Source organism: Pseudophryne corroboree, chromosome 3, assembly GCF_028390025.1.
Source record: "Pseudophryne corroboree isolate aPseCor3 chromosome 3, aPseCor3.hap2, whole genome shotgun sequence".
Lineage (NCBI taxonomy): Eukaryota > Metazoa > Chordata > Amphibia > Anura > Myobatrachidae > Pseudophryne > Pseudophryne corroboree.
Window position 1 is genome coordinate 344,899,840 of NC_086446.1, and position 26,743 is coordinate 344,926,582.

Sequence of the window (26,743 nt, forward strand, 5' to 3'; positions counted from 1 at the left end):
TCCTGCGGAGCCGCTAATCCCCATGGTCCTTACGGAGTCCCAGCATCCACTTAGGACGTCAGAGAAAATGCTTTTACCAAAGATACCATGAACCACTTTTTTCAGAAATAAACTAAGCATATTACCATTCATATACACTAGTTAGGAACCAGTGAAACTAGTGTAAATCCAGTATCTTGACTGTAGTCATGCAGTGAGGCTTCATAACCACAAAACTAGGCTGCATGTTTGTTCAGCACAGAAAAAAAAAAAAAAAAAAAGTAGGCAACAAATCCACTTTAGTATAAGAGATTAATACCAAACATTTAATGCCACTAATCTTCCCAGGTGTAACATTTCAGTATCACAATTCCACACACTTCTTAAATTAATACTCAGCCTCACAATTAACAGACAACTTTGGTACAACCATATTTTATTTTACAAAGAGGGTATTAGTTATGCAATGCTTCCTGCATTAGAGGCGATCCTGGGCCACAGGTCTGCACATTCCTTTGCCACTGGTCCTGTGATAGCTGAACCTGGAAGGAAGAGCAAAAATTTAAGGACCTTGTTCAAAACTAAAGATTATATATAGTCACTGCAGAATGGAATAAAGTAAAGTTTCAAATTTTAAGTGCCCAAAACTTGAAATAAATTCAAAGGAAACAGCATATAAAGCAACAAGTACAGTCCTTTCTGTGCAGTAATACACAGAGGGGCAGATGTATTAAGCCTGGAGAAGCGATAAAGCAGTGATAAGTGGAAGGTGATAACGCACCAACCAATTAGCTCCTGCCACTTTACATACTGGAGCCGACTGGTTATCACCTTGCACTTATCACTGCTTTATCACTTATCCAGGCTTAATACATCTGCCCCAATATCCCCATAACCATTCCTATAACCAAGGTTTATGAAAAGCATACTCACATAAAAATGCGGAAATTAGTCACATGAGCATCGCTGTTTCCCAAAGGGAGAGCAAAAATCACTGAATAGAGGAATCAATTACTAGTCTGTTTTTGAATTGGCTCCGGATTCCCCTGAACAAACGCAACACCATGGGGCCACCAGAAAAGCAGAGTTCCTTTACAAGGTAATGAACTCTTCAGTGACCACTAGTAACACTTAAGATAATGTAGCCCTACTGTAAATTATCTATTGAAGTGCTTGTATTGTGCATTATTTCATTGTGACATTTCCTTGTATGCACAAACTTGAGATGTTTTAACCACTCGACTGGCTTGGTCGCATGTGATGAAGTGCAGTCCTCTCCCAGCACAATGTAGCTGATCTCTGCAAGTGCAGAGATAAGCTGCAGCAGGGGGTTCCGATAGCAAAGCATGTCTCAGGTAGGACTAAGTTCTGCATGTGGAGGTATGTATGGCTATAGGGGTGGGGGGAGGACTGGAAAATAAAGGATGCAAAAAGGGGGAGGGGGTGTAAACTCACAAAATAAAAATACATTGGTTACAGGGTGGGGGGGGGGGGGGGTGCAGAGACTACTATTAGGATTTAAGACCACTGAGGGATCTATTGCCAATGGGAAGAGGGAAGTCATTTTAAAAAGGGGATAGGTTGTTTTTTTTTTTTTTTTTAAAGTTAAAAATACTTCATTCATCCACTAGGGTACACTAGAGATCTAGTAAAGCCGGGGGCGTGAAGGATGCAGACCAGAGGTAGCACAATCTATAAAAAAAATAAATTCTGCACAGCTTGCTCCTACCCATTCACACCCCCTAATCCCTCCAGTTTGAAAAATTGTGCTTGGAAGTGGAAGCACAGAAAGGAGCTCTCGCTCCACATGTGTTTTTTTTTTTTTTTATGATTTTTTTTCTTCTTTCCCCTGCTTATTCAAAGTAGCAGCCATGTTATACTGCATTAGCAGGCTGTGGGAAACAAATTAAGGTTTGTTATTAGCACTGATTTATAGTTAAATGACTGCTAGAAGATCTTCTGCAATTAAAAGATGGGAGAGACAGGTAAGAAAAAATAGGATTTTGGTACTTACCAGGTAAATCCTTTTCTTTGAATCCATAGGGGGCACTGGAGTACTCTTGGGATATGGACGGCTTCCACAGGAAGTAGGCACTGAATAAATTAATTTTGGAACTATACCTCCCCTCCATATCCCTGAGTACCTCAGTGTTTTTTACTGAGCTGAACAGGAGCGATAGAGAGGTTGACAATGGAGCATTACATATAACATAACTGACAACAATAAAGTTGACCCAACATTACTGACAACTAAACAGTTGACACCATAACTTGTTAATCTGAACCAGTCGGTGAAAGTGTGTTACCATAAGATCTACTGAACCTACCACAAACCAGGTAAACTGCTCTGGGTGGGCGTCCAGTGCCCCCTATGGATTCAAAGAAAAGGATTTACCTGGTAAGTACCAAAATCCTATTTTCTTTTTCATCCACTAGGGGTCACTGGAGTACTCTTGGGACGTACCAAAGTTTCCCCCCGCGGGCGGGAGAGCTGTTTGGCACTTGTAACACTAGGCGGCCAAAGCTAGATGCTGATGCCGCAAACGTATCAAACTTGTAGAGGCGCACAAACGTGTGCACCGAAGACCATGTAGCCGCCCGGCAAAGCTGTGTCGTAGAAGCTCCACGACTCGCTGAACATGATGTTCCCACAGCACGTGTGGAATGAGCTGTTATCGATGTAGGCGGCTGTAACCTAGCATGAAGGTAAGCCTGACGTATGGTCACTTTAATCCAACTGGATAAGGTCTGCCTAGAAGCTGGCCAACCCATCTTGGCAGCATCATAGAGAGCAAACAACGTATCCGTCTTACGAACGGTCGACGTTCGGGATACATAAATGCGTAAAGCGCGTACCACCTCCAACCTACCAGAGTCTCCTGTTAACATAGGAACTACTATTGGTTGATTGATGTGAAAAGATGACACTACCTTTGGTAGAAAAGCAGAATTCGCTCGGAATTCCGCTCTGTCATGAAACACTAAATACGGTGGTTTGCACGACAAAGCACTCAATCTGAAACACGCCTTGCTGACGCTAAGGCTAAAAGAAACATTTTCCTAAGTGAGAAATTTAATATCCACTTGTTGTAAGAGTTCATAATAAAAAGACTAAGAAATCTAAAAACCAGATTCAAGTCTTATGGCGCAGTAGGTAGAGTGAATGGAGGCTGAACTCTGAGGACACCCTGCATAAAAGGTGTGAACCGACGGCAATAGGGCCAATCTACTATGAGAATAAATGGACAACTCAGATATCCGCACTTTTAGTATGGATAAATTCAGACCTCTATCTAACCTAGGCACGCCAAATTCTGTAATAATGAGCTGCCGTAACCGGCTTCATAGCTCGTAACATGGTTGGAATAACCGATTCTGGAATGTCCTCTCTTCTTAAGAGGGCTGTCTCAACAGCCACCCCGTCAAACGCGGCCGCGCTAAAATCGGGTAAAAGGAATGGACCCTGCTGTAACAGGTCAGAACGTAGTGGGAGCGGCCAAAGACCGACTCCGAGTAGACGGCGGAGATGCGAGAACCAAGCTCTCCGAGGCCAAAGAGGCGTCACTAGTATAACTGTGACGGACTCCCTTTGATCCGTTTTAGCCACAGAGGGAGCAGCGGAAACGGTAGAAATAGATACACGAGACTGTATGGCCACGTGATTGTGAGAGCATCCACCGCCACTGCCTTTGGATCTCTCATTCTGGACACGACCTGGGGCGTTTGATGATTGTGGCGAGATGCCATCAGGTCCACCTGCGGGTAACTCCACTTCTGGACCAGCATGTGAAATACTTCTGGATTTAATGCCCATTCTCCTGGATGAAAATTCAGACGGCTGAGATAATCCGCCTCCCAGTTGTCCACTACCGGAATGACTACTGCCGACAATATCATTTGGTGATACTCGGCCCAATAGAGGATTCAAGCTACAGATGTGACAACTTACATCTTCGCATTTTTTTTTTTTTTTTTACAAATTTGGCACAACATGCAAAACACAGCTAAACTGTTTTTCATGAAAAGCGAGTGGATGAATTTTAAAATTTTTGTTTGCCATAAAAGAATATGTATAAAGTAACATATTAAGGAAGCAAATTTAAGAAAAAAACACAAGACATGACTAAATCTCCGAGTATATAGCATGCAAAACTGTGCCATACATGACGGGATATAGCAAAGATGTATGTGGACACATCTGTACTTCCCGCATTGCCATACGGCTTTTCGTTCCTCCTTGTTTGTTGATGTATGCGACTGCTGTCGCATTGTCTGACTGCACCTGAACAGCCTGAGCCTGCAGCCTGTGCACTACTTGTCATAGCGCATTGTAAATTGCCCGGAGTTCCAGGACATTTATAGACAGCAATCTTTCGTGATCCGCCCAGAGACCCTGGAGCTGAAAATTTTGAACTACAGCTCCCCAACCTCTGAGACTTGCGTTCGCCGTGAGAATTATCCAATTCCAGGCACCGAACCGTTACCCTGCGGTTAGATTCTGTACTTTGAGCCACCAGAGTAGAGACTCTCTGGCCCTTGGAGACAACCTCACTTCTGCAGTAAATCTGCAGATGCGAGCCCACTACTGTGCGAACACATCCAATTGAAAAGGACGTGAGTGAAGTCCTCCGAACTGAAGCGCTTCGAAAGCCGCCACCATTGTGTCTAATAGGCGAATGCACAAGTGAACCGAGACTGTGCGTGGCTTGAGCACTAATTGTACCAGATGACGAATTACCTGTACTTTCTGTTCGGGTATGTAAGTTCTTTGATTTACCGTATTGAGAATCATACCTAGGAATTGAAGTCGTTGAGACGGAATCAATCAGGAATTCGCGTAGACAATGGTAGGAAATCAGATTTTTCCTCCCCAAATGGTCTGCGATCTATCTCGTTTGGAATCGGACTCCGCCTGTTAGGAACGTAGCCAAAGTGGACGTTATGCGCTACTAGCGAAGCTGAAAACGCAAGAACCAACTGCCAACGTCCAAAGAAGCTGTAGGCAGCAAGAAGTGTAAGGTGGTCTTTATTTAGGGCAAACCTGAACTGGAATGCCCTGCCACTACAGCCTTGTTACCTCATCCCCTACCAAAGCAGGGCGAAGCAACAGCCCTACTGCTGTGTAGGGTATACTCCGATATGTAGTAAAACACCCAATAATTGCAATTGTCTCTGATTGGAAATTGTTCAGCCTTCGCTGAGAACCTGACGTACTGGCCTGGTGCTATGAGGGCTGGCGGCAAATCGACCGCAACAATGTAACTGAAACTGTCTGCTTTACGCAGAGTACTAACCACTATACGATCACGGCAACTTAAACGAGCCAGGTAGGAGACGACCTACAATCCTGTTATCCATAGTCAGATGCGTTATACATTGCGCCACTGGCCCAGATTCGTATTTGTCCGACACACTGTGTGACCGACTTTGCAGCGAAGCTGCTTGTTTGATTATGCCTTAGACTTAGTGATCATGTACTCCAACCAGTAAGTACACCACAGAAGTAACGTGTGTATAAACCTGCATTACCGTGCATGTGGTTACCAGCAATAGTGAATCTTCCTGTAGAGTCATGCTGTACAAAACAATTAATAAATTAAACTCCTAACAACACCCCGCTCCTCCAGAGTCTAAGTGTTGTAGGGCAGCAACTTCCGAGAAAGAACCAGGAAGTAACATTAAAAGCAAAAAATGGTCCTACCATGGCTTTTTTTTTTTTTAAACACCTGTTAAACCAGGATCTGAACCAGTGTCCATGCAAACACAATGTTCACTGTGGCCGGAAACCTAACCACTTGGCTACAGAGCCACCTGTAAAACAATAAGCAAAGCTGCTGCAGGTGTGGCCATGTTTGCAGTGCTCAACAGATACTGTTAATAAGCACTGAGTGCTGACCAATTATTCTTGCTTACTGCAAAATAGATTTTTAATGTCAGCATATTATATATATATATATATATATATATATATATATATATACACACACATACAACAATGTATATTCACACATATTCAGACTTTAATAAATATATAAAAAAAAAATATATATATATATATATATATATATATATATATATATATATATATATATATATATATATATATATACACATACATACACACTATATATATATACACATATACACCTATCCTGATACACAGGTATAACACATTTTTACAAGTCTGAAACTAAATGTGACCTCACACAGGCTTAAAACCTGAGATGACTGCTGCTTGACCACAGCTTAGTTAATGGGCCCTTCTAGTGGCCGGCGCCGGGAGCGCGCTCTGGAGAGCTATCCTGACTGTAAAACCTATGGTAGGTTTATATTGATAGTGTAAGCCCAAACTGAGCTATTTTTAACAGTTTAAACTAGCATGTATCACTGGTAGTACACTGGTGATACCTGTGATACATGTATGTAGGTGAACACTGGTGATACATGTGATACATGTATGTAGGTGATCACTGGTGATACATGATACTAGCATGTATCACTGGTAGTTGGATCACCAGATTCCCCCAGATGGCAAAACAGTATGCAACCCTTGCTTAGCTTCCAAGCTCAGATGAGTTTGTCCAGTGTGGTGTGGCTGTAGATTAAAAAATACCTACAGCACCTTGTACTCCCAGGTGGCTAATCAGGCCCAACCCTGCTTAGCTTCCAAGCTCAGATGAGTTTGGGCGTATCCAGTGTGGTGTGGCTGTAGATTAAAAATACCTACAGCACCTTGTACTCCCAGGTGGCTAATCAGGCCCAACACTGCTTAGCTTCCAAAATCAGATGAGATTGGGCGTATCCAGTGTGGTGTGGCCAAGTGAATTAAGCCAAAGCTGCTGCAGGTGAGACCTGAACTCATACTGCTCCACAGATACTGTTTTATAAGCACCATGTGCTGACCAAATGTCATAACATATCTTACTTTACAACAATGAACAAAGCCAGTATTTGGCTGCCACAACCATGATTCAGATTTGCAGTCTTTAGGATAATATCATTATAAACAGTTATGATATAAATAATTATGTATATCCATGTTTTAGACATGGCAAGGAAACTGCTTATTAGTAATTGCTGGTGTCTTACTCATGCAGACAGACAATACAAAAACAAAACAAAAACAAAGACAGACAACTTGCACGACTCAGTAATTATAGCACTAAGTTGTCTCTATAAATATATATCTGGCCAAGTGCAGTGCACGCCAGCCATATGCCTGCTCCCAAATTCCCCTTAACACCCCTGCGCCTTCAATGGAGGAGAGATGTACACAGGAAATTCTGGAAATACAACAGGAAACATGGTTAATCTTGTTTTAACAAAGACTTCATAGCCTATTGTAATACATATGCAGCGCTGCTGTATTCCCTTATCAATAAGAGTTGAATCATGAGATTTTATCCAGTGACCCTGACATTTGTGTGTGCAGGGAACATCACTGTGGCAGCAAAGTTACTCACTATAAGAAACCTGCCTTTTGACTCTCATTTGTGTGCCCCCCCATGCTCCGTATACCGTTCTCTATACACGGAGCCGGGCTATGGTGGAGAGGGAGCCCAAAGCGGCATCGAGGGCCTGGGCCACACACACACACATACACACAGTATCCCACACAGTGGGGCGGCAGCGTGAGCTGACCGCCCTGTTCAACATACCTGGACCCTGTGGTGAGGGCTATGACGGGCCTTCTCTGTAAGTTCCGTCCAGCCTTTACTGCAGGTTTTAGTCCTGCACATGGTAGTGAGGGAGCTCTTTTTAGAGAGGTCCGACAACCACAGCTGCTAAAGCAGCCTTCACTATCCCTGACCCACGCCTATTGGAAAGGAGGATGGGATGTGGTAAATCGTTGAAAAAAGAAAAACTTAGAAAAAATCCAATGAAATGTGGACCTCTGTGGCAGCAGAGCCACAAGCCTACTAACTGCGTCGAGCACAGAAAAAACACTGAGGTACTCAGGGATATGGAGGGGAGGTATAGTTCCAAAATTAATTTATTCAGTGCCTACTTCCTGTGGAAGCCGTCCATATCCCAAGAGTACTCCAGTGACCCCTAGTGGATGAAAAAGAAATAAGAATTTACTTACCGATAATTCTATTTCTCGGAGTCCGTAGTGGATGCTGGGGTTCCTGAAAGGACCATGGGGAATTGCGGCTCCGCAGGAGACAGGGCACAAAAAGTAAAGCTTTACGATCAGGTGGTGTGTACTGGCTCCTCCCCCTATGACCCTCCTCCAAGCCTCAGTTAGGTACTGTGCCCGGACGAGCGTACACAATAAGGAAGGATTTATGAATCCCGGGTAAGACTCATACCAGCCACACCAATCACACCGTACAACCTGTGATCTAAACCCAGTTAACAGTATGAGAACAGCGGAGCCTCTGAAAAGATGGCTCACAACAATAATAACCCGATTTTTGTAACTATGTACAAGTAATGCAGATAATCCGCACTTGGGATGGGCGCCCAGCATCCACTACGGACTCCGAGAAATAGAATTATCGGTAAGTAAATTCTTATTTTCTCTATCGTCCTAGTGGATGCTGGGGTTCCTGAAAGGACCATGGGGATTATACCAAAGCTCCCAAACAGGCAGGAGAGTGCGGATGACTCTGCAGCACCGAATGAGAGAACTCCAGGTCCTCCTTAGCCAGGGTATCAAATTTGTAGAATTTTACAAACGTGTTCTCCCCCGACCACGTAGCCGCTCGGCAGAGTTGTAATGCCGAGACCCCTCGGGCAGCCGCCCAAGAAGAAACCACCTTCCTTGTGGAGTGGGCTTTTACCGATTTTGGCTGTGGCAGGCCTGCCACAGAATGTGCAAGCTGAATCGTACTACAAATCCAGCGAGCAATAGTCTGCTTAGACGCAGGAGCGCCCAACTTGTTGGGAGCATATAGTATAAACAGCGAGTCAGATTTCCTGACTCCAGCTGTCCTTGAAATGTATATTTTTAAAGCTCTGACAACGTCCAAGAACTTGGAGTCCTCCAAGTCGCTTGTAGCCACAGGCACTACAATAGGTTGGTTCAGATGAAATGCTGACACCACCTTAGGGAGAAAATGCGGACGAGTCCGCAGTTCTGCCCTGTCCGAATGGAAAATCAGATATGGGCTTTTGTAAGATAAAGCTGCCAGTTCTGACACTCTCCTGGCCGAAGCCAGGGCTAGTAGCATGGTCACTTTCCATGTGAGATATTTCAAATCCACAGTTTTTAGTGGTTCAAACCAATGAGATTTGAGAAAGTCTAAAACAACATTGAGATCCCACGGTGCCACTGGAGGCACCACAGGGGGCTGTATATGCAGCACTCCCTTAACAAAAGTCTGGACTTCAGGAACTGAAGCCAATTCTTTTTGGAAGAAAATCGACAGGGCCGAAATTTGAACCTTAATAGATCCCAATTTGAGACCCATAGACAATCCTGATTGCAGGAAATGTAGGAATCGACCCAGTTGAAATTCCTCCGTCGGAGCACTCCGATCCTCGCACCACGCAACATATTTTCGCCAAATGCGGTGATAATGTTGCGCGGTTACTTCCTTCCTTGCTTTAATCAAAGTAGGAATGACTTCTTCCGGCATGCCTTTTTCCTTTAGGATCCGGCGTTCAACCGCCATGCCGTCAAACGCAGCCGCGGTAAGTCTTGAAACAGACAGGGACCCTGCTGAAGCAAGTCCCTTCTCAGAGGTAGAGGCCACGGATCTTCCGTGATCATCTCTTGAAGTTCCGGGTACCAAGTCCTTCTTGGCCAATCCGGAACCACTAGTATCGTTCTTACGCCTCTTTGCCGTATAATTCTCAATACTTTTGGTATGAGAGGCAGAGGAGGAAACACATACACCGACTGGTACACCCAAGGCGTTACCAGCACGTCCACAGCTATTGCCTGCGGATCTCTTGACCTGGCGCAATACCTGTCCAGTTTTTTGTTGAGGCGAGACGCCATCATGTCCACCATTGGTCTTTCCCAACGGGTTACCAGCATGTGGAAAACTTCTGGATGAAGTCCCCACTCTCCCGGGTGAAGGTCGTGTCTGCTGAGGAAGTCTGCTTCCCAGTTGTCCACTCCCGGGATGAACACTGCTGACAGTGCTATCACATGATTCTCTGCCCAGCGAAGAATCCTTGCAGCTTCTGCCATTGCACTCCTGCTTCTTGTGCCGCCCTGTCTGTTCACATGGGCGACTGCCGTGATGTTGTCCGACTGGATCAACACCGGTTTTCCTTGAAGCAGAGGTTCTGCCTGGCTTAGAGCATTGTAGATTGCTCTTAGTTCCAGAATGTTTATGTGAAGAGACGTTTCCAGGCTCGACCACACGCCCTGGAAGTTTCTTCCTTGTGTGACTGCTCCCCAGCCTCTCAGGCTGGCGTCCGTGGTCACCAGGATCCAATCCTGTATGCCGAATCTGCGGCCCTCCAATAGATGAGCACTCTGCAACCACCACAGAAGAGATACCCTTGTCCTTGGAGACAGGGTTATCCGCTGGTGCATCTGAAGATGCGACCCTGACCATTTGTCCAACAGATCCCTCTGGAAAATTCTTGCGTGGAATCTGCCGAATGGAATTGCTTCGTAAGAAGCCACCATTTTTCCCAGGACTCTTGTGCATTGATGTACAGACACCTTTCCTGGTTTTAGGAGGTTCCTGACAAGCTCAGATAACTCCTTGGCTTTTTCCTCCGGGAGAAAAACCTTTTTCTGAACCGTGTCCAGAATCATCCCTAGGAACAGCAGACGTGTTGTCGGAATTAACTGGGATTTTGGAATATTCAGAATCCACCCGTGCTGTTTAAGCACTTCTTGAGACAGTGCTAATCCCATCTCTAGCTGTTCTCTGGACCTTGCCCTTATTAGGAGATCGTCCAAGTATGGGATAATTAATACGCCTTTTCTTCGAAGAAGAATCATCATCTCGGCCATTACCTTGGTAAAGACCCGAGGTGCCGTGGACAATCCGAACGGCAGCGTCTGAAACTGATAGTGACAGTTCTGTACGACGAACCTGAGGTACCCCTGGTGTGAGGGGTAAATTGGAACGTGGAGATACGCATCCTTGATGTCCAAGGATACCATAAAGTCCCCTTCTTCCAGGTTCGCTATCACTGCTCTGAGTGACTCCATCTTGAACTTGAACTTCTTTATGTACAGGTTCAAGGATTTCAGATTTAGAATAGGTCTTACCGAGCCATCCGGCTTCGGTACCACAAATAGAGTGGAATAATACCCCTTTCCTTGTTGTAAAAGGGGTACCTTGACTATCACCTGCTGAGAGTACAGCTTGTGAATGGCTTCCAAGACCGTCACCCTGTCGGAGGGGGACGTTGGTAAAGCAGACTTCAGGAAACGGCGAGGTGGATCCGTCTCTAGTTCCAACCTGTACCCCTGAGATATTATCTGCAGGATCCAGGGATCTACCTGCGAGTGAGCCCACTGCGCGCTGAAATTCTTGAGACGATCCCCCACCGCCCCCGAGTCCGCTTGAGAAGCCCCAGCGTCATGCTGAGGCTTTTGTAGAAGCGGGGGAGGGCTTCTGTTCCTGGGAAGGAGCTGCCTGTTGCTGTCTCTTCCCCCTTCCTCTGCCTCGTGGCAGATATGAATATCCCTTTGCTCTCTTGTTTTTAAAGGAACGAAAGGGCTGCGGTTGAAAAGTCGGTGTCTTTTTCTGTTGGGGAGTGACTTGAGGTAAAAAGGTGGATTTCCCGGCTGTAGCCGTGGCCACCAAATCCAATAGACCGACACCAAATAACTCCTCCCCTTTATACGGCAAAACTTCCATATGCCGTTTTGAGTCCGCATCGCCTGACCACTGTCGCGTCCATAAACTTCTTCTGGCCGAAATGGACATAGCACTTACCCGTGATGCCAGTGTGCAGATATCCCTCTGTGCATCACGCATATAAAGAAATGCATCCTTTATTTGCTCTAAAGACAGTAAAACATTGTCCCTATCCAGGGTATCAATATTTTCAATCAGGGACTCTGACCAAGCTACCCCAGCACTGCACATCCAGGCTGTCGCTATAGCTGGTCGTAGTATAACACCTGTATGTGTGTATATACTTTTTTGGATATTTTCCATCCTCCTATCTGCTGGATCTTTAAGTGCGGCCGTCTCAGGAGAGGGTAACGCCACTTGTTTTGATAAGCGTGTGAGCGCCTTGTCCACCCTAGGAGGTGTTTCCCAGCGCGCCCTAACCTCTGGCGGGAAAGGGTATAAAGCCAATAACTTCTTTGAAATTAGCATTTTTTTATCGGGGGCAACCCACGCTTCATCACACACCTCATTTAATTCATCTGATTCAGGAAAAACTATAGGTAGTTTTTTCACACCCCACATGATACCCTGTTTTGTGGTACCTGTAGTATCAGCAATATGTAACGCCTCCTTCATTGCCAAAATCATATAACGTGTGGCCCTACTAGAAAATACGGTTGATTCGTCACCGTCGCCACTGGAATCAGTGCCTGTGTCTGGGTCTGTGTCGACCGACTGAGGCAAAGGGCGTTTTACAGCCCCTGACGGTGTTTGAGGCGCCTGGACAGGCACTAATTGATTGTCCGGCCGTCTCATGTCGTCAAACGACTGCTTTAGCGTGTTGACACTATCCCGTAATTCCATAAATAAAGGCATCCATTCTGGTGTCGACCCCCTAGGAGGTGACATCCCCATATTTGGCAATTGCTCCGCCTCCACACCAATATCGTCCTCATACATGTCGACACACACGTACCGACACAGCAGACACACAGGGAATGCTCTTAACGAAGACAGGACCCCACTAGCCCTTTGGGGAGACAGAGGGAGAGTTTGCCAGCACACACCAAAAGCGCTATATATGACAGGGATAGCCTTATAATAAGTGCTCCCTGTATAGCTGCTTTAATAATATAGTTTTGCCACAATTTTGCCCCCCCTCTCTTGTTTTACCCTGTTTCTGTAGTGCAGTGCAGGGGAGAGCCTGGGAGCCTTCCTGACCAGCGGAGCTGTGTGAGGAAAATGGCGCTGTGTGCTGAGGAGATAGGCCCCGCCCCTTTTTCGGCGGGCTCGTCTCCCGCTCTTTAGTGGATTCTGGCAGGGGTTAAATATCTCCATATAGCCCCCGGAGGCTATATGTGAGGTATTTTTAGCCAAAAAAGGTTTTCATTTGCCTCCCAGGGCGCCCCCCTCCCAGCGCCCTGCACCCTCAGTGACTGCCGTGTGAAGTGTGCTGAGAGGAAAATGGCGCACAGCTGCAGTGCTGTGCGCTACCTTAAGAAGACTGAGGAGTCTTCTGCCGCCGATTCTGGACCTCTTCTCGTTTCAGCATCTGCAAGGGGGCCGGCGGCGAGGCTCCGGTGACCATCCAGGCTGTACCTGTGATCGTCCCTCTGGAGCTAATGTCCAGTAGCCAAGAAGCCAATCCATCCTGCACGCAGGTGAGTTCACTTCTTCTCCCCTAAGTCCCTCGTTGCAGTGATCCTGTTGCCAGCAGGACTCACTGTAAAATAAAAAACCTAAGCTAAACTTTTCTAAGCAGCTCTTTAGGAGAGCCACCTAGATTGCACCCTTCTCGGCCGGGCACAAAAATCTAACTGAGGCTTGGAGGAGGGTCATAGGGGGAGGAGCCAGTACACACCACCTGATCGTAAAGCTTTACTTTTTGTGCCCTGTCTCCTGCGGAGCCGCTATTCCCCATGGTCCTTTCAGGAACCCCAGCATCCACTAGGACGATAGAGAAATAAGGTATACATATTTTCTCTTCCAAGGGACGCTGCCGACCGGTCCTATGGAAGAGGGAGCTTCAGAACCATCAACCCTGTCACATATCAACTGAACTCAGTTGGTAGGGTGAGGTTTGTACAGCTTCTGTTTTTTTGCCAATTTTTTATTCTCTTTCAGCTTTGACTAAACAGCTTATTTCATTGCTTCCAATATCCCTGGAGCTTTTTCTCCATATACCAACAGAGTGAGGCGTCTATACTACCAACCAAAACCACAAGAATATGTTATAGCTCAGGGGTGTGTGACATTTGGGAATGTACGCTCAACCCGGGAGCAGTGGTACATCAAGGTCATAGGAAAATGCCCTGGAGGAAAATTCTAAGGAGATGGCGGAATCCCGTAAACAATAGAACGGCCTGCCGGTTTCTCAAGCTATGGAGGAATCCCTCATTAAGCTTTCACTGGCACAAGTGGAAAGGTCTGTATGCAAATCTGTAAAGAAACCTCCTCCTTTCCCGCAAGAATAGTAGGAGGAAGGTCTCCTAGTAAATAAGGAGAGAGACTTTGTGGAGGAGATATTGAATGATAGTCCTCTGGAGAATTCAGAGATAAAGGGGTTAGAATCGCTTATTGAGGATGTTAAACACGTACTTAATTTCATATAGGAGGGAATTAAGGAGCCTGAAGTAATGATCGGTTTGAATCACTGAAACCGCCAGGCGCAGTGTTTCCAATTCCTCAGACGCTTTAGGATCAGATGGGAGAGGCAGTGAAGTAGCCGGATAGACACTTCCAATTGCCCCCCAAAAGTTTACTGTTAATTGACCCTTGTCTAGGGGAAGTACTACCGATTATGGATGCTTCATTAGCTAGATTGTTAATAAATAAATAAATATTACTTATACCAAACATGCAAACACCTTAAAGTAGTATCAGATCGCAAGTTGGACCTTAAATCAGAAACCTGCCATGTTAGGTGCATGGGTCATAGGGCTATTGTCACATGACCAGGACGTATAGTTCAAACTGTTGCGGAGGCAATAGTCCGAAATGAAATAGGCTAGCGGAGCATATCCGAGAGTCGGCCACTTACATTTGTCAAGTCACAAAACATGCTAGTAGGTTAGTGTCACACATTTCAGTTTCAGCAATATCGACCAGACAGTTGCTCTGGCTCAGATTGGTAAGTGGAAACGATCCCCTATGTGGGGGGATCTGTTTGGTCCAGAATTGGACAGGTGGTTTTCTCAAGCCATAGTGGGAAAATCCACAGTTCTGCAATGTATCCTAGAATCACACAATCGGTAAGATAAACTCTGGTTCAGTGTTTAATTCTTTTAGTCTCAATCCTTTCGATTGAGAGAAAGAGGCTTTGCTGGACGAGCGCGTGGAAACAGAGGTACAGGCCGTTCCCAGTCGATCACCTTAGGTCTCCTATGGTGGGCGCAAGGTTTCAGGACGCCTGGGCCGAAACCTCACAAGAAGTCTGGATCACCATTACCCAGAGACACAAAATAGAATTTCTGAACCGACCTCACAGTCAGTTCTTTATGACAGGCTTTTCCAGGTGACCTCAAAAAGCTAGGACACTAGACAGGGCCATTCAAAAGTTACTTCAGGTGGAAGTAATTATGCTTGTCCCATCTTCTCAAAGAGGAACAGGATTTTATTAAAATCTTTTTGTAGTGCTTAAACCGGATGGGTATCTCAAACCAATCCTCATTTTTTAGGTTTTAAATCAATTCCTGATGGTTTACAGATTCAAGATGGAATCAATACAGTCAGTTATTGCAGTACTGGAGCAATGGGAGTTCATGGTTAGCATGGACATAAAGGACGCCTACCTCCATGTCCAGATTTGGACCCCGTACCAAGCCTATTTAAGGTTTGCAGTGGACAACTCATCAGTTCAGAGCTCAACTGTTTGGTCTATCATCAGACCCAAAAGTCTTCAAGGCTCATGGCAGTCATGGTAACGAAATTGAGATGGTTAGGGGTAAAGATAATACAGTATCTGGACAACCTTATCAAGGTTCCCTCTCAGGATCAGTTGTTCTGGGATGCTCAGATCAGTCATCAGTCTCTGACTCAACACGGCTGGACTAAGAACTTCAAAAAAAAAATCTAATCTGCAACCGATGCAGAAGATTCAGTTTCCAGGTCTCATTTTAGATACAATACAAATTAAGGTGTTTCTCCCAGAATACAAGATTTGAGACTTAAGGGAGATGGTACGTCAGGTTCTACAGAACCAGATGGTCTCTTTGCATATATGTGTACGGATTCTAGGAAAGCTGGTGACATCCTTCGAAGCAATCGAATACGCAGACTACATTCCAGACCCTTTCAGCTGAATCAGATTGCTCAGGGGACAGGCATGCATTTACTTCACCGAAGAAGTCGCCCCAAGCCAAAACCTCGTTAATTTGGTGGTCGGTCCACAGGAACATAGCGGCGGGAAAGAGGTTTTGAATATTGGGATTGAAATTTTTTTAAAGAAGCCAGTCTCAGAATGGGGAACAGTACTGAACAGCCATCAATTTCAGGGAAGATGGTCACTGCAGGAGAGCAGTCTCCCAATAAATGTACATTTACAATGCACTTCTGCTGGCGGAAGACCAAGCATGGGCTCATCACGTGAGAGTGCAGTCGGACAACATGATGGCGACAGCATACATAAACCATCAGGAAACAAGAAGCCGCATGGCTTTAAAGGAGGCCACAAAGATTCTGACTTGGACAGAAGTGTGCAACATATTTCTGGCAGCAATATTCATTCCAGGAGTAGCAAATTGGGAAGCAGACTATCTCAAGTCAGGATGGGCACCAAGGGGGGGGGGGGGGGGTCTTCAAGACAGTGGTACGACGGTTGGGTCTACCACAGACATACCTAATGGCCTCTCGGAACAAACATCCAAACATCAGCTACCAAGATGTGTGTCCAGGTCGCGGGATCCAGCAGCAGAGGCGGTGCACGCAATGGCGATTTCTTGGACATACAAACTGGTGTACATCTTCCCGCCATTTCCCCTTTTTACCAATAGTGTTGAAGGTGGTGAAGTGGGAAAGGGCGTGGATGATTTTTTTTTTTTTAAATTAATATTTTTATTAAAGAAAAGTCGAGCATGCAAGTACAGAACAGACAAGAGATGACCGCTCCAAGTAGATGCTTAATCATATACAAGTTATCCCCTAGGGGGTAACCAAATATTACAGAAACAAGGGCAAATTGTAACAATACCCAGTATATGCATGTCACGACCATCATAATTTTTTATGTTTAAACATCAAACAAGCAAAAAACGAAAATAATAAGAAAGGTTCTGAGAAGAGGAGAGAGAAAAAGATTGGGGGGAAAGAGAGGAAAGGGAGGGGGATGGGAGAATGGTGGTTCGTCAGAAAAGCGGCCTAAGTGAATACATGAGATGGGAGGGTAATACTTCCCAGCTACAAATCATACCATCTGTACCACCAGGGTCTGTATTACATCTCTTATGTTTATTGGGTCCTGTATGGTATAGAGAACTGCCTCACAGTGTGACATATCTCGTCAAGTCCCAGTAGCGGGGGGCGTAGTATAGGTGAACCATGGTTCCCATATCCTCCTAAATTTGTCCGATCTGTCATGTAAGGAGGCTGTGATTTTCTCCATCGTGGAGATATGCCAGATTTTTGCTATTAGCATGCTCCTAGGGGGAGTATTGGTGTTTTTCCAATTTTTTGCTACTACACAGCGAGCTGCATGTAGGATTTGGAGCACTAAGCTATTAGCTTGGCTGTCTAGGTTGGGTAAGGGTAGGCCCAGCAAGGCTGACCAGGGACCCAGAGTTATCCGTGAACAGAAGACAGAGCCTAAGAGAGCCTCCACCTGAGACCAGAACGTATGCATTTTGGGGCATGACCACCAGATATGTTTAAAGTCTCCAATCTGGCCACATCCACGCCAGCACAGTGGGGAGGACCCGGGGAAGATCTTATGCATTGTTGCTGGGACCCGATACCATCTAGTGTAGACTTTATAAGAGTTTTCCTTCACAAGAGAGGAAATTGATGATTGGGCTACTTTTTGTCTAATGGTTTCCCATGAGTCTTCATCAGGTGGAGGGCCTAGGTCCTGCTCCCACCTATGTTCATGGGGGAGGGTGCTTGTTGCCTTCAGGGATCGTAGTAATCCGTAGAGTATAGAGATAATACCCTGCCTCATAGGAGAGTAAATACATAGACGCTCCAAGGGGGTGAGTTGGCGAATGACCTGGGATTTGGGGAGGGAGTTTAAAAAGGAGCGGAGTTGTAAATATTCGTAAAATACGGGTTGGGAGATATCGTATTTGTCACATAAAGATTGTAGGGAACGCCATGAGGAACCTTCTGTAAAATCAAATACGAGACCCGGGCGTGGGTTCAGATGAAGCCACGAGTGAGATTGTAAAGTGGAACCTGGGGGGAAGTCCCTGTTATCCCAGATGGGGGTGATAGGAGATGGGAAAGTGGACAGGCCATAATGTCGAATGCAGAAAAGGCGTGGATGATTTTAATAGCACCAGACTGGCTTCCCAGAAGTCGGTACTCGGACCTGAGAGGACTTATGGGGGCAGATCGTTGGAAACGGGCAAAGGAGGAACTGTTGTCACAAGGCTTATTTCTTCACCCAGATCTGAACAGTCTACGTTTGACAGCATGGTTCTTGACACCAGGATACTAAGAAACAGAGGTATCCCGAAATCGGTTATCCTGACTATGGGGCAGATGTATTAAGCCTGGAGAAGTGATAAAGCAGTGATAAGTACAAAGTGATAACGCACCAGCCAATCTGCTCCGAACAGTAAATTTGCATATTGGAGCTGATGGCTGGTGCATTATCACCTTGCACTTACCACTGCTTTATCACTTCTCCAGGCTTAATACATTTGCCCCCATGTTAGATGCAGGGAAGCCAGTCACTGCGACACATTACTATAGAACCTGGAAGAAGTACAGGAACTGGTGCCAGCATAGGGATTGGAAGCCCTGAGTGTTCAGCCTTACTGAACTGTTTAAGTTTCTCCAAGATGGTTTAGATGGCTGTTTGAGATTAGGATCCTTGAGGGTACAGGTCTAAGACCTCTCAAACCTTTTCCAGCAAGGTCGAGTCCGTGCAGGAGGTCCAAACAATTTTACAGGGGGGTGTTGAGAATACAACCACCTTTTTAGTCCTCCCACAATCCCATGGGATCTAAATTCAGTGCTCGAATTTTGGAGATTTGCTGTTTGAGCATGTGGAAAGGACAGTTTTAAAATATATGAGCTGGAAAGCAGTCCTGCTCCTAGCTTTAGCCTCAGCGACAATGGTCTCAGAGTTAGGTGCCCTGTCACGTAAAAGTATTTTCCCAATTGTTTATACAGAGCTTCATACAAATGCGGAGGTTTTACCTAGGGTGGTTACGGTTTTCCACATAAACCAGCCGATTGTGGTCCCCTCCTCCCAAGGATTGCCTGAGGGGGACTTATCTTTGGATATGATCAGAGCCTTACAGGTCTACGCGCAGGCTACAAATTCTAGTAGGAAGTCTGACACTTTGTTTGTACTGTATGATGGACCCAGGAGGGGTTGGCCGGCTTCAATACAAGCCTTGGCAAGATGCATATGACTAACCATCAAACAGACATATTTCTTGGGGTAACCGTTCATTTTCGGGTAGGTGCTCATACCCATAGGAGCTTCATGGGCTGCGGCTAGAGGAGCTTCCACTAACCAATTTTGCAGAGCTGCAATGTGGTCATCAGCACACTCGTTTCTACAAATTTGATACATTTGCATCTAGAGATGCAAGTTTTGGATGTTTTTTTCTAGAGATGAGCGGGTTCGGTTTTACTCGGATTTACTCAGTTCTCAAAACAGCATCTTATTGGCTCACGGATGTCTCGTGTTTTGGATAGCCAATAAGATGCCGATTCGAGTACAGAGTAAAGTCTGAACCCGCTCATCTAGTTTTTTCAGGCTTCGGACATCACTCCCACCCATGGGAGTATCTTTGGGACGTCCCCAGCTGTACTAGACCTCCAGTGTCTCCTAGTGGATGAACGAGAAAGAGAGGATTTTGGTACTTACCAATAAATCCATTTCTCTGAATCCAGTCTGGGACAGTGGACACTCGCCTCGGTGCTGTCAGCCTGCGTGATCTTGTAAAGATTAGTTATCGTGTTATTAGTTCTTGGTTGCTGTTTGACATGTGGGTACGGTTGGTTCCTTCCCGTATGGCATTGAGTTTTCAAGTTCCCTCTTCTCTCCGTCAATTTTTCAAACTGGAGAGATTAGGTGGCCTGAAGGGGGAGGAGCCAGCTGTGCATAATTTTTTTTTTTTTTATAGACTGCGCTACCTCCGATCTGCACCCCTCACGCTGATCTAGATCTCCAGTGTCCGAGTGGATTCAGACAAATGGATTTATTGGCAAGTACCAAAATCAAAAAAATTAAATACAAAAAAAAAAAAAAAAAAAAAAAAATACCCCCCCACAACTTTGATTAAGGAATAATATAAAAAAACAAAACAAAAAAAAAAAAACACACGACAATTTCCGAGCGGGTTTGTGGGGGAAAAAATAGTTAAGCGGATGAAGACTGCAAGCAATCTAGGAAGCCATTAATAACGGGATGCATTTAAAACACCGGCTGTCGGGAAACGGTGTTCAGAAGACAAACGCCGGAATCCCAACCTGCACAGGGTATTCCCACATGGTTGGTGGGTCCACGCCACCAACCGATTGGGAATATAACTCTGTAGCGAGCCAAGCAACCCACTGGGCCTGTAAGCATGGTGAGCGAAGTGAGCCTGCAAGGGGACTCGATGCCTTGTTGCCAGGATTCTGCTGTTGATATACTGACCATCGCCATCCCGTCTGTCGGTAAAACATACTGATTCCTTAATAATCATGCGCATTATATGGGAAAAGGCTCCACATATCCTCCCATTTACAGTAATATCAAACATGCATACAGTAAATGTTAAACCTAGAAGAATCCACAGACAAGACATACATTTCATCTTAACCCTGATGAAAGGGGAAGATGAAAACAGCACTGCTGTATACAGCACTTATGTGCATGAGCCACAGACAAACGCAGGGATGAGCGAATTCTAGGGACATCTAGCCACATTGACATTTTGCATAATACTGCAGATTGCAGCAACTCGCGCAAGATTAAACATTGTTTAAACACTGAAGAAAGGGAGTAAATATATTACCGTTTTTAAGCAACGTTCATAAGTCTACATTTGCAATAAGCAAAATTGCAAACTAGACCGTTTTAATACAAACAAGACAAGTCCTTAATTTAAACCATTACTGAAATACATATGCAATTGATTGCGCCATAACTGGAATTTCAGAATATAACAATATTTTGTAAAAGACTAAATTAAAATATCCAGTTTCTTAAAATGGCTAAACCAGTGGTTCCCCAGCTGTGTGCCGTGGCACAATGGGGTGCCTTCTGCACTTGCAGGGGTGCCTTGGATTGGACAAATATGATTTATGGTCAAGAAACTAGTCCTTGCCGCTGCCAATCAAATATGTGGACAAACAGAAGTGAATCATGTCCCTCACCACATAATGGAACCCCAAGGAGGACATATACACTCATTTTACTTAAAAATAATGCTTACTAAATAAGAAACTTGAGCTTGTGGTGCCATGAAAAAAAATCAAAAAAATTCTGATACTCTAAGGAGCCATGGTTCAAAAAAGTTTGGGAACCACTGGGATAAACTTTAACTCCTACCACTCAGCTACAGTGCCAGAACCCACACTCAACTGGCAGAGATGTCAGTGGGCAAATTAGATCAGGCTGAACGGCAGAATCACATCCAGCATACACCAGGCCTATTTGGAAAACCGTACACAAAGAAAACCATCAATTACACCCTCCAATTACTGGGTATCAAAGTAATTTGGAATAGCAGCGTTTGGCCAGAATTAAAGAAGAGGACAGAGAAGATTGTCTCTTGGTTGGCGCACGGAGAGAAGAAGAAATTAATTAATTTTAATAAATCTAAAATATAACTTTTAAAAGTTATATTTTAAAAGAAAAAGTTATATTTTAGATTTATTAAAATTAATTTCTTCTTCTCTCCGTGCGCCAACCAAGAGACAATCTCTGTCCTCTTCTTTTGTTCTCAATCTTATTGTCTGTGGCAGCACCCCCAACACATTATTGGGTATGGTAACCATAGTATGTGTATTTTTGGGGCATCTATTATACTTAAAAGAATAATTGACTTTTAACTTGTGCAGAAGGTATCCCCATTCCCCTTTTCCTTGTTAATTATCTTTGGCCAGAATTCAAAATCAATTATGGGCCCACTACTTAACTCATCACAATAGAGTAACATGCTCATCACTGGTGATAGTAATCGGTTTCTTGTAGGAATGTGTAACTGTCACATCACTGATTGAAGTAGTACAGCACATGTGGCTGCCTCTTCACCCAAAAGCAATGTGTTTATCTCCTCTTCCACGACAACTCAGAGTGCCACTGACCAGACACAACAAGTGCTTTAAAGAAGAGGAATGTCACTTTATAAATTTACCCACAGCTCTACAAAGAAAAAAAAAAATTAGACGGCAAGTTGTGTGCATCCAAGACTGGGTACACACTAGGCATTATGTTGTCAGATACTGCAAATCGGACTGACATATCATTTAGTGTGTACCAGACAGATATCGGGTTCACCCCATCTGCTGTGCTGCATAGCCGATGGGACGCATGATGCCCGACACCATAAACAGAGTGCGGCCAAAGAACTATATATCGCACGCTACGGACCTCATTCAGCTTGGATCGCTATTGAGACAAAGTGCAGTTATCTCAATCCTGCTTCTGCTAAAAAAAATGCAAAGAGCTGCCCAATGTGCATATGTAGTCGCATAATTGCGATGCATGTGCACAAACAGAGTACCATCAAGAGTTACGGTTTACCCAGAGATACTCAGAATAATGAAAAAGCAGTCACCCCAGCACCATGATACACCTGTATTTACAACCACTCGCTAAACGCCATGCAACCTCCCACAAATAGGCACTTCCTTGCGGTTGTGCCTTACTGGGCCTACGATCACACTGCTGCTCTGACGTATGTGCAGTGCGTACGCAGCGCCTGCACAGTCGTCCAATAATCAGCAGAATTGCAATGTTGCAAAATTGCAACCGATGCTGGGTAATGTCCTATATCGTTTAGTGTGTATGCGCGACTGACATCTTTTCCCGTTGGGAGTGATGTCAGCTGACATGCACATCGTTCTAGTGCGTGCGCAGCCTAACAAATTTTTTTTTTTTTAAAATCATAAGGATACGTTTACCTAACCTGGCAAGTGCAGAAAGCGCCAACATAAGCCATCTTATGGTTTCTATTTACTAAGCTTCTGCATCACCTTACAAAGGGGCCATTTCAAATTCGTAATGAGTAATAACAATTTGCCCCAAGGTACATAAAGAGAAACCACATGAACAAAAGAAAAGAGTGACCTACAAGACAGAGATCAGCAAGAATCCAATGAGCAAAGACAGCAATCCAGGGGTACATGTAAGCCACAATAGTGCTAAGAGACAGACTGGACACAAGAGCACAGAATCCATTGCAGACAATAAACCAACCATAATACTACAACACAAGAGTCATCGTGCAGTATGGTTTTTATTGTAGACTGCATTACAAGGATTTTTATCTTACCTTTCATCTCCCCTTTATTGTTCACTATCACCCCAGCATTATCCTCAAAATACAAAAATACCCCGTCTTTTCTCCGGTATGATTTTCGTTGTCGTATTACCACTGCCGGATGCACTGTACAGAGAAAAAGGGAAATGTAATATTGTGAACTGAATACAGTACATAGGAAGTCAACTGTATGTTGTATTGTTAGCTTTAATACAACAGGCTTATTTAACATTTATTAGGAACACAAGGCCAAATCAGAAGTCACAAACATAGCTTCCAATTCATCCTAATGCTCACATAACCACCTATGCAGTTATATTAACATTGTAAAATTAAAATGTTTGCAGAATTAATGTATTTTTAATTAAAAAAGCTGCAGAGAACAAGTACTATGATCTACAGCAACCAAATCTAGCCAACTAGCAACACTAGACTAGGTGTTAAATGGACACAGATTACTACGAGTTACAGCATACTGTTGCTCTTGGCAAAAAACAAATTATGAAGTGAACACCTACGGAACACTACATGGATTTTATAAAATCTCTAGGATCAGTGGTTGTCAACTCCAGTACTCAAGTACGCCCAACAGGTTTTGTTTCTGGATATCTTTTATCTTGCACAGGTGAATTGGCCTATTTTTCAGATCAGTAATTTTGACACAGGCAGAAATCCTGAAAACATGACCTGTGGGTGTTATTGAGGCCTGCCCCAAAAACCACTGCTCAAGATCAAAGTTCCCCTTTCAGCCATCAGAGAAAACTGAAAACCTGGTGTACAAGGCCTTTAAATGTTAAAATACACATGCAGCTACAATTAGGTAGAAGTTACTCACCCTTTTTTCTAAGTTCAGGTTTTCCTTTTTTTACTGTGGCCATCACCATGTCGCCAACACCAGCAGCTGGCAGTCTGTTCAGTCGACCCTTAATCCCTTTCACAGAGATGATGTACAGGTTCTTGGCACCTTGCATAGAAAAAAGGCATAGCAGTTAAGACATTAGGTAGCTAATGATTAACCATACCTTTGCCAGAGAATCAAATCTTTAGCATATAATGGGCCCTACAGACTGGGCGACTCGCCACCGAGCTGCCCAACCGCCGATACAGCCGACCTGGCGGTGGGGCGAGTGAAGTTTCTTCACTCCCTCCGTCACCTGGTGCCATAGCAATGCATGCTACTATGGACAATCTCGTCCATATTGGCCTGCAAGCATAAGCGATGGGGCACCAACGATGAACGAGCGCGGGGCCACGCATCGTTGGTGCCTACACACTGCACGGTATGAACTGCAGGCATCGCCCATTATTAAAATGGCCCCTACGAACTCACTAAGCACAAGGAGTGTCACACTCATGATGAACAAATACACTAACCGCACTAGTTAATAGTGAAAATGACAAGCAGCATTCTTATAAATACTGGTAAGGGCACAAGAAACCTGTATCCACTACGTGCAGGTGATGCATACAAATAAGAGGAACATTAAAGATAGAAAAGATATGCCACCAATTAAAAAAAAGGCAGCAGGTGACGGTGAATATGGGCTGTAGCTCCCATACTGGATACAAGACAATGTACATACATGTAACATGGCAACTTATTGATGTCTACTAGTAGCTATGTTAGGGGAAAGTGCTCGTTAACAGTCTTAAGGTCGATACATACTTAACGATAAAATGAGCGACATCGCTCATTTTCCCACTCCTTGAGCTACGTCACTCAGGGCTGGCGGAGGTGTGACATCACTGAGCGATATGAGCGGTCATATCGCTCAGTGTGTTCAGGCGGCCGCCGACCGGCCGGCCCGGGAGGTGGAAACATTAGACGATGTCGCTCACAGAGCGACATCGTCTAATGTGTATGGACCTTTACAGACCAGGTCTGGAGCCGAACATTATATGTAAGGCCTCCCGAAAATTAAGAAACTGACATTTATTCACGTATTTGTGAGTGTTCGAAGAATCCTGCATTTTAGGTTAACTTGTCCTTCAAAGTGCAAAGGATAAGACTAGGAAATGCTGTCACATCGCCGATTGAAGTAGTACAGCACATGTGGCTGCCTCTTCACCCAAAAGCAATGTGTTTATCTCCTCTTCCACGACAACTCAGAGCGCCACTGACCAGACACAACAAGTGCTTTAAGGAGAGGTATTCACTATAGTCACTGCATACATGTTACCCAATAGCCCTGTCACCCACCACAGCACACAAGGCCATGTAGCACTTTTCTTACCTGTATTATCTGCACAGTTGATGACGGCTCCCACAGGGAGACCGAGGGAGATGCGAAACTTCGCACCGGAAGAACCTCCACGTCCTGTAAAGAGAATGATAACCCTTTACATCTCTCCAACATATTCAATAGCACTGTATTACAAATTAGTGAAATCAAGTCTATAGTATTAATGCTATACAGAAATCACACACACACACTTTATTCATTCAGGCGAGTAACTTCCTGCAGCATAATGCGTGCACACTATGCATACATCCCAAACCATAGCGTTATATACGGAAGATCTCACTAATACGGATTAAACATAAAATGCTTGATGCATTGTTACTAGTGCATGCAAGACATCGGAGTACAAGCAGACATATAAACACACATATTGTACCTAAATGCACCTAAGCCAATCACAGAACTTACACACGAAGGCAATCATCACCATCACCACCATTCCCCGGGATCTCAGACATGGCTGTGTAGGCCATCCGCTGTACGCTACACTCCGAACGGGGTTGCCATGCCTCTTAGCACGCCCCCAACCCTCGGCATATCCACGGGGGATTATACGGGGCAGTGTGAGGACAGAGCTAGGCAAGATCCCGGGGAGAGACGTGACGGCCTAACCGAGGATGGCTGCAGATCACGATGCCGGACTCACGGCCTCACCTCTCTTAGACATCTTGGTTCCCGGAAAGAGAGAGCAGACCCCGGAGGATGCCGGGATATAACTTCAGCAGCAGACGGAGAGGGGAGGGTGTGTCACGTGGTTGCTGGTTGGCGGCACTCCTTTCACATATTGCCAATCTTCCTGTCACTGCGCAACGTACGATTTCACGTACGACGTACGTAGTAGGTGAATTACCAATACAATACATACATGAGAGAATGTAGATCCAAGTGGCCTAAGGGACCTTTTCCGTCAGTGGGAGGAGCCACGACCCAAGGGGGAGGAGCTACGCCAGCGGGACAGTTGCTCTAGTATCCACACCACCAACTATTCCGAGCGTACTTTTCGGGTACCTTGTTCGGCCGCAGCTTCTCCCCCTGGTGACGGGTCTCCTCCCCTAGGTACGGCAGAAGGTCCCTTCTCCCACTCCAATATAGAACCAACCGAGTAGAGACATGATTCAGC

The 26,743-nt window shown here is 45.0% G+C and overlaps 1 protein-coding gene across 1 annotated transcript; it reads right to left on the reverse strand.

The window, feature by feature from the left end:
- Positions 1 to 398: 398 nt before the first annotated feature.
- Positions 399 to 26,386, reverse strand: RPL23 (ribosomal protein L23). The gene is made up of 5 exons (XM_063959702.1): positions 26,278 to 26,386; positions 25,615 to 25,698; positions 24,216 to 24,344; positions 23,393 to 23,506; positions 399 to 521 (listed from the first exon to the last, which is right to left on the reverse strand). Exons 1-5 carry the CDS (start codon positions 26,288 to 26,290, stop codon positions 439 to 441), a joined length of 423 nt encoding a protein of 140 aa, XP_063815772.1. The 5' UTR covers positions 26,291 to 26,386; the 3' UTR covers positions 399 to 438.
- Between the last annotated feature and the right edge of the window lie 357 nt (positions 26,387 to 26,743).

Bases quoted from the DNA above. Each gene is read 5' to 3' on its own strand.
- RPL23 (XM_063959702.1), bottom strand. The intron at 23,507-24,215 runs GTGAGTAACTTC...TTCTCTGTACAG, and splicing joins ACCTGAACTTAGAAAAAAGG to TGCATCCGGCAGTGGTAATA. The intron at 522-23,392 runs GTAAGATAAAAA...TCTTCCTTCCAG, and splicing joins CAATAAAGGGGAGATGAAAG to GTTCAGCTATCACAGGACCA.